We start from the raw sequence: 9,092 nt of genomic DNA, 5'->3' as shown, positions 1-9,092 counted from the left end.
ACTACTTTCCAAGTGACCATTTACACCTTTTCTAAAAAAGAATGGTGGGGACTCTATATCCAAGTATGAGAGATCTTTAGACTCAAAAATTTCATATCTACGGTAGTTGTCCCCACCCTTCGGGTGAGACTAATCCCACGGTTACATGCACCACGCCCTCGAAAAATCCTATGTGCAATTGGCTGAGTTGAGGGTCAATCGGACTCGGAGGGTCGTCCCTAGGTATTCATTGCTTAGTGCGATTTCAAACACTTGACCTACCCTTCTTGAGGAGCTTATCAAGGTTTGGCTTGCCACTAAGCCAACCCCTTGGGGTTAAAAAAATGAGTGGTCAAACATAATGGTTAGAAATTACATATGAAAATGATCTGAATCCAATGAGAAACTAAAAATCAAGTTGATTTTGTATATGCAAAACATTAGAAGGTAATCCCACGATGTGGTCATTGGACCCAAAAGAATGATACATGAGACTTCGTGGTGCAATCCACAGCTACTCACATTGGAACTTATTTTCTTTGAACAAAGTATGACATGTGGGCTTCCTTGGATTCTATTGCTATTTTATTCGTACTCAGAAACATGATGGTATTATTTTTTAATTGCATTATTATAGTAGATGTGATCACCAAGGATGTATTGTACACCTAGAAAGTATAACACACTTAAAAATACATAAATTGAGTGTCACAAAGGATGGGGACTCTCTTCCTAGCTCTGTGATTCAAGTCGAAATCAATGGGAATTCTGCAATTTTGGGATACCGGTATAAGTAATTTTAACCCTTAGACGGTGAAATCAAATAGGGAAACTACCATATGTCCTATTTAATTGATTTTGTGTGTGTGTGTGTGTGTGGTAAAAAGGCATGAAGGTTTTTTGTTGTTGGATTTAATTGAATTATTAGGAAGCAAATACACACACAAAGGAAGCAAATTTGATCTCATTACTTCAAGTCTCCATGATTAGGAAACATAATATACATGTATTTGTCTCCTTGATTAAGAACTATAATATACATGTATTTGTATAATTGAGTTTATTATACAATTAGTTCAACGAGTACAACAGCAATCTGTATATGTTAGATATATAGAAAAAAGGAGCCTTAATCCCTAGAACATATATAGCGCATTGGCTATAGCTGTTTGTTACCTAGCAACAACTTTCTCCTTAGCTGCTTGAATGAGAAACACTCTTAGATTTACTTCCTGTGCCTGTTGGAAAATCTTTGAATTAATAAAGCTTCTAAAGTCACAAGAATAGTAGAATGATATGTTACATAGCTTGAATTTAAGATACTAAGTGGTCAAAGTAAATCAAGGATGCTTATATGCGTAATTCGAGTTTAGATTAGCAGTAATGGTGATATCGATAACTAACAAAAATTAATGAAATTTGACCTTCACTTCAATGTCCAATTCTATGCTTATTGGTAGGGTTGCAACTTAGGCGGGCCTGCTCGAGCTCTACCTGATTGATGGGCAAGCTTGACTTAGTTATGTAGAACAAGAGTCGGGCCTGCGTTAGAATAAGTCCACCCGACCTTAATTCGGGGAATCCGAGGCTACATAATAATATATAAATATGAAATATATATCTTTATTTATTATTTGTAAAGTGTTTTTTAATTATTTTTTTATTAAAGATATTATTTTTTTTTGTTAATCAAAATAAAATTAGACTTGTTCTATGAGCCCAACCAGTACAAAACTACGTAACTTGGGCTAACCCAACTTTAGAAGCTCAAGCTCTGGTCAAGCCATTCAAATAACCTTTGAGGGATCTGCCACTTGAGTTGAGCCTGAGTTAACCCTCCAACCCGCCTAAGTCGCACCCTTACTTATTGGGATATTATACTACGTAACTTAATATCAACAGTTGGGAGTCTAATAACTTCTTAAAATATTTCCCACGAAAGCCATTAAAATAAGTATAAATCATAGATTAACCCCTAAAATAAATAAATAAATACTTGTGGGGTCTTAAACTCTCATCTAATCTTGACAGTATACAAATTTCGATATTATTTTTTTTCTAGATTTTGATTGTTTCGTATAGAGCCGTCAATGGGCTGGGTTTTGACCCAATCAGGCCCTCCATGTACCGGTTTTGATTTAGCCATTAAGTCAATTTAGCTATTGGGCCGGGCAAATCCCATTTAATAATAGGATCAGGTTTGGATTTTGACTGCAGACCCGGTGAATGGCCCGGCCCACTATACTAAATTAAATACAATATATAATAATTTTATCATAAATTAATAACGATCCCCTTAACTTGTACTGTCTTCGAAAATGGGTTTAGCTCGGACGGGCCGATATTTAGATGCAGGGGTGGAACCAGGATTTCTCTCCTGTGGGGGCAACCAAGAATAGAAAAAATTTTGTGGAAACAATTAATAGTGAAAAAAATAGTTGTGGGAGCAATTAAGAGTGAAAATTTTTTTTGTGGGGCAATAGTGACAGATTTTTTTTCCACCGCTAAAATCTGCCTTAATAGCACGTTAATCCATAGAATTTGAAAACTCTTGTGGGGGCAAGTGCCCCCACTCTAAATCCGCTCCTGACTCAGCCTGGACCGAACCTGACTCAGCCCTGGTTGTGAACTTATGATTGTTCATCATCTAATTTGATCGGTATAGATCTAATCCACACTCACACCACCTATTTAAAATATCAAAATAATTTGAAAATGGGACAAATTCCAATAATACCCACCTGCAATGAAGCAACCATTGTAATTGTCCTCCTCAACTCCTCTACGCTCTCTAGTTCTTGTTTTACAGTCTTATTAAGCTCTTTAAGCAATAAATCTGTTTCCTCAACCTGATAATATTTGATGGGATTATTTTTTTATTAAATATTATAAATAAAACTAAAAAGAACTAAATCATATAAAATTCAAATACTACAAAATTAGTAACAGAAAAATTTAACCTGAGGGATCAATTTCGTGATCGTATCTTCAAGATTGCTCATGACATCAATTGCCATATACATAGCTTTATAAACCGATATAGTATCCGCCTTCAACCGATAAAAAACTTGAATTAGTTCAACCATGAAGGATTTGTGTGATTGCATGAGAAAGAAACTGTGTTTTCCAAGAAAATGAAATGGTTATAAGTTTTTTTAGAGATTCTATTGCCACACCAACTTTTGCTAACACCACCCCATTTCGTATGTAAATCGTCCAAGAATTAGCACACATCTTAGGGTGGTTTTAGCAAAAGTTGATGTGGCAATAGAAACTCTCAATTTATTTATTTTTGCTAAGAAAATAAGTGGTCAAAGTGAAAGTGGGTTCAAAAGGCTAGGTCATGGGATCAACACTCTTCAAGAAAATGATTTTCTCATTGGCTAGGAAAATCCTAGTATTAGTTTAACATTTTCCTAAGTGCAATCAAGTTTTTTTTAACGAAATCCATTGTTTGTAAATCATTTTTCTCAGAAAAGTTTTTCTCTATTTTCAAACACAACCGAAACATAAATATCACCTTGGCTCCATGGATTACGGGGAGTCTCACAGTTAAAGCCGATAAAACTCTTGACAGTTTTGATACGGCTTCTGAATTTCTTTTTTCGATTTTGGCAAAATCTTTAAGAAGATGAATTTCAAGATTAATAATTCGAATCAGTTTAATATCGTGTCTGAGTTTTTGCACTTGAATTCTCTTTGCTACTACTGCATTTCTCAACTGAAAAATCCTTGACCAAACATTGAAGAGTTTCTTCTGCAAAAAAAAAAAAAATCAATATTGAGTAAGAAAATTTAAAGACTTAAAATGAAACTAACCGTACTTGATTTTCTATTATGTTTTTTTTTTTTTCTGCATCAAATGTTATGTATGTCAATGGGTCGGTTTTTGTTCGATACCTAAGGTAATTATAATCATAACCATTACATTTTTTTTTTTATAATTCCGATTCTTGTCAGCTCTAAAATAAGTGAAACTGTAATTGGAATCGTCAAGAATCATGGGTACCTATTGATTTCGATTCTAGACAATAAAATTTAAAAAAACAAAAAAATTTATGGGGATGTGCAGTTGTGTATCCTTAAGAAAAAAATCTATGATCCTAGCACATGCCACAACAGGAGAGTATGCTAGAGGGAGGAGTCAGAAAATAACGACTCTTTAACGTGGCAAGGGCATAGAACCATAAACTTTTTTTTTTCTTTGGGATACACAAGGAAAAAGATCAATGATTTTGTGCCCTTGCCACGTCAACCATATACAAATCCCCTATGTTTTGCCGTTTTGATTTATCATTAGTGTTTTGAAATATATATATTTTCATCATTCTCAAATCCAATATCTTGAAATCAGGAATAAATGTGGATTTAGGTATGAAGATCCATTAAGGGGTGGGCCAGACATCAATGTGATTTGTTTTATATGACTCCCATGTGTCATTAAATGTTATTGTTTTTCTTAAGGTCAGTGTCATTAAATGTTATTTGCTATATTAAGTAGGTGACCTTTCTAATTTCCAACTAAATTTGATGAACAAAGTGGACATGTTTCCATATGATTAATATAGATTTCCTAATCATAGATTTGCTATTTCGAAATTTACCTGCTATCCTGATGAACTAATGGCATGACGCCAAATGTATTGAAAAAAAAATCTTAAAATAAAGTACACCCGAATTTTTTCTTTATTGACCAATCGCTCTTGCTCATTTAATACACATGGCGTCATGTCATTTGTTCATCAGCTTAGCACTTAAATCAAACAGCTTTGGAGACTAATTTTTCATAAAAGAATGATAAAAAAAGTTGATGATTTTCATATCTTTTCCTATCGGCCCTAAAAAGCCTAGCCCAAATCTGACCCATCTAATGAACGGATTGGGCCAGGCCCAATAAATGTCACCTATTAATCCAAGCTCAGTGCGGCCCAAGTTTTCAGTCCCATTTACAGATCAGGTAATATAAATATGGCTATAATGTATTTATCTCACATTTTGGTACATATTTGAGAACTATATTTTCAAGGATTTTGTTAACGTGTGCCGTAAGAGCACATGCTGTTAAAGAGTAATAAATACACCTGGGGAATTGGAATCTGGGGGTGTTTTGGTAAAAATAATATTTTAAAGGGTATATTCAGCACAAAAGATTGAGTTCAAGGGGATAATGCCAACATTTTGAAAACATAGAGAGCATCTCAAATATTCTCCAAAACGTGGAAGGAGTGTCTAAAAGACCCTAAATAAAATTAAGGTGATTAATGCATACCCCTCCACATCTTAGCGAATATTTGATGCATCCCGTGTTTTCAAACATGATATAGACCCTTGACTCCGGTCTTCTCGTATAGAGTAATTTGAAAAGACCTAATGCCCTCAACTTCAAACTATAACAAAAAAAAACCTTGATTTTTCTCTGAAAGTTCGTCCTCGTCAAACTCTTCAACATCTATCATAAATTTCTTTTGATCTAGTTAGCCTTATCTTCAATCCATCTTTTTCAACTTTGTCTTAGTTCTTTGTAGAAAATCATAGATTTTTCTACCCAAGATTCCAACAGTGTTTTACTATCCAAAAATCTTAACTTGCCTTGAGGTTTGAATACGAAGTACATAGAATCTGGAGATTGAAGATAGGTGTACTTTTTTTTAATCGAAAGGGGTTCAAATGACTTGTTTTGGGAACAAAAATCAAGGACTTTTGACTAGATGTTGAATATGTAGGTATTCATGTTAGGCCTGCAATTTGGGAAGGTTGGCTCGAGCTCAACCCAATTAATGGGCGAGTTATGTAGAACATGAGTTGAACTTCGGTTCGGGCAACTCAACTCAAACAAACCTGGGGTATATAATAATATATAATATTTTTATATTAATTATATATTTTTATTTTTTTAAAAAGTATTTTTTAATTATTTCTTATTTAAGATATAAAATTTATTTGCTAATCAAAATAAAATTACGCTTCTTCAACGAGCCCAACCCACCCAAAACTACCTAAGTCGGAATAATTAGAGCTTGACCCAAATTTAAAAGCACAAGCTTGGGTTAATGAGCTTAGACTTAATGCTCGGGTTGAGGTCTATGCTACTTGAGTCGAGCCTGGGTCAAGCCACCAAACCCACTCCAGTTGCAGCCCAAGTTCATGTCATTTTTTACCAATCTATCAAAGAAGATTTTCAATGTGGGCATGTTATTGCTTCTGAAATATTCTCCAAAACCTTATCGTACTGGACGAGCCTATTGATAGGCCTAACCACAAAGCCTGAGGCCGGCCCAATAGTTAAACGGGCCTATTAAGCTAGTAATATCACCCAAACCGGGTCCAATACGAACCGGACCAAAGCACCTAATGAAATACTCTTACCTCTGCAACTGACTTTTGCGCGGCCATTACAGTTTCTGCTCGAGCATTCACTACTCTCCACTGCACCATTCTCGTATACAAAACTCGATACCGATGAAACGCTTCTTCATGAACCGGGTTCACCTTTTTGGACCGGAAATATTTCAAAACCCCAATAACACCACCAGATTTCGTCTTCGATCCATTAGAAGAACCCGAAGAGTCCATTGTTGACCAAATAGGTGAAGGAGAAGAAGAATTCCTTCCAGGAGATAACGCCCACGCGGAAGGAGAATTCGAGACAGATCTTGTTCTATTTGTTTTCTCTTTTTCAATTAATTTTTTTGATGTGTCAGATTTCCGGTTATGTCGTAACTTTCCGACGAGATTTTCTTCATCTTTGTTGACGATTCTGTTTTTTGTTGTGGATTGCGATCTAATGATGGAGTTTGATGTCAGTGGAAGAATCTGATCCTGAAGAGGTGATGATGAGATTTTTGGAGCTCCGCTTTTGCTTCTAAGTAGAAGAGGAGAGAGAGGGATTCCTGGAGTTTGATTTCTTCGACTGCGAATGTTCTCCATTTCTTCCGAAGATGTTTCCAGCAAAAAAATATATTAAGTTTTGATGCTCGATTGCTTACCAAGTACCCTAAATATATAGTTTGTGTAAATGGGTTGGATCCATTTCTAGTATCAATCTGGGTTGGTTTGGTACCAATCCAATTAGAATTGGATCCAGCCCATAAATGGTCCAAGAAGTGTTCTTCTCAGATCGGATTTTTATTGGATCTCAATATTAAGATCTAAACCTGATCCAATAACAATATCATCGGGTTTGGATTAGACTAAACTCAATTTGACATACAAATTCTAAATACTCTTCATATATTTAAACAGTATATAATATAATTGTATATATTCTCACATTTTAGGGAATCGGGTTACCATCGGATTTGGTAATGATATTGGATCAGATCCTTATCAGAATCTAAATCCTCAATCCAGACTTGAAGTGATCCGTTCGGATTTCAGGTCTGATCCAATGGTGATTTATACGTATCTTGATAACTCACATCTCAAAGATAAATCTCAATCGTTTAGATTTTGTATTTAAATTATTTGGATCTTATTTTTTTCCATGAGTGTGGAACCTCATCATATATGTGTGTTACACTTTGTGTGTGTGTGACCGCGTGTGTGCACGCTTAGGATTGGATTGAGTGTTTCTTTGCTCACAACACAACACAACAGTAGTTTGACATGTAGTTAAAAAGACAAAATAAAAAAAGAGAGAAAATTTTTATGTCGTGCCCACAATGAAAAAAAAAAAAAAAGTTCTTGATCGGATCACCTTGTTGCATTCAAAAACACGATTGGATGCCCAGGATTGTAGAGGATAAAATTCTATGATCTTTTATATATATATATATATATTATTTCAACAACTCCTTTTAAAATTTGAAATCATAAAATTAAAATTTTTGGACAAAGAACGTGTGGGTTGAAGAAATTTTCTCTCTATTCATTTTGTCTTTTGCGCCACAGTCAAACAAATTTGAAGCTGTGAGCTTGAATTAGATCTTCTATCAATGATTATCTGAGCATCCAAATCCGATGATTTAGTTATTGTAAATTGAGTCCGACGAAGCCTATTTATTAACTTAGTAAGATTTCAACTCTTACAAAGGATTGTTGAGCTCACCTTGTAGTATTCAAATACATGATTCGATGCCACAGGTTTTTAGAGGATAACATTCTATGAACTTGGATTTTTTTTTCTCCAAAAAAAAAATCTTAATTTTCACTGATGAATTTTAATTTTAAATTTTAGGAGTTCCGTGGAATTTTTGTAACCATCCATTTTCAAAATCTTGGATCAAGCATATAAAAAAAATTTAATTTTATTTTGGATCTTAGTTTTCCCTGAAATCTAGGGGCTATGGTGTTGGATTGATATGGCAATCTATTTGAGTTCAAAGACCCTTAGTAAGATTTGAAATCTTAATGAGTTAGTAAGGATAGTTTTATGCCTGAAAAAAATTTGTTGGGATCCACCGAATGATTGGTTATAATGAGGAACGTGTGTACCGCACTACCGCGTGAGACACTGAATAGGTATCGTCGGCAATGTCAAATGTCCATTTACTTAGAAGGGTATTTTGGTCCACATAACAAATTGGGGTCGTTGAGATGTGAGTTTAGTGATTGCGGAGTGCAGAGCATGTTCCTCTAGACTTGTGAACCTAAGCGCACGTCGAACCTTTGAGGCATCCACGAACTAAATTTTAAATGACTTTTCTAACCCCCAAACCGCGTTTGCGTACGGCTGTGAGGGGAGAAAAAACACCAATTTCTTAGAGATAAAGATAAATATAGATTTTCTGAGAATCCCTAAGATTATCCTCCCATCTCAACCTTGAGTTCGTTGCTCTATCTCAAGTCTCTAGACGGAGGGATTTCTTTCTATATACCCACTAATTTTAGCGCCCCCCCCCCCCTTCCCCCAAAAAAACAAGAATGCACCCTCAGCCCCCTCCTTTTGATGGTTGAGATCGACGAATCAAATTGTCGAGATCGAAAATTTCAAATCACAAAAATCAACCTTTACTCCACTCCAATCGTTGAGACCGACATTTTATAACTGTCAAAATCAATAATGATTATAAGCGTCGACCTCAACCTTTGAACATGAATTGTCTAAATCAATGATTCAAATATTCAAGATATGCAATTCGAATTTTCGAGATCGACCATTTGTATTGGCGATA

At 35.1% G+C, this 9,092-nt stretch overlaps 1 protein-coding gene across 1 annotated transcript; it reads right to left on the bottom strand.

Moving 5' to 3' along the window:
* Positions 1-948: 948 nt before the first annotated feature.
* Positions 949-6,930, bottom strand: QWRF7 (QWRF motif protein (DUF566)). The gene is made up of 5 exons (XM_086419193.1): positions 6,346-6,930; positions 3,500-3,736; positions 2,940-3,029; positions 2,721-2,828; positions 949-1,217 (listed from the first exon to the last, which is right to left on the bottom strand). Exons 1-5 carry the CDS (start codon positions 6,904-6,906, stop codon positions 1,152-1,154), a joined length of 1,062 nt encoding a protein of 353 aa, XP_086275319.1. The 5' UTR covers positions 6,907-6,930; the 3' UTR covers positions 949-1,151.
* Positions 6,931-9,092: the final 2,162 nt, after the last annotated feature.

Source organism: Akebia trifoliata, chromosome 12 (assembly GCF_017979445.1).
Source record: "Akebia trifoliata isolate Shusen 1 chromosome 12, ASM1797944v1, whole genome shotgun sequence".
Taxonomy (NCBI): domain Eukaryota; kingdom Viridiplantae; phylum Streptophyta; class Magnoliopsida; order Ranunculales; family Lardizabalaceae; genus Akebia; species Akebia trifoliata.
The sequence above is the reverse complement of the archived record's forward strand: the minus strand, read 5'-3'. Positions and strand labels throughout refer to the sequence as shown.

Excerpts from the sequence above, each read along its gene's own strand:
- QWRF7 (XM_086419193.1), bottom strand. The coding sequence starts at position 6,906 with ATGGAGAACATTCGCAGTCGAAGAAATCAAACTCCAGGAATCCCTCTC. Across the intron at positions 2,829-2,939 it reads TCACGAAATTGATCCCTCAG|GTTGAGGAAACAGATTTATT; the intron begins GTTAAATTTTTC and ends AAATATTATCAG. Across the intron at positions 1,218-2,720 it reads CAATGGTTGCTTCATTGCAG|GCACAGGAAGTAAATCTAAG; the intron begins GTGGGTATTATT and ends ATTTTCCAACAG.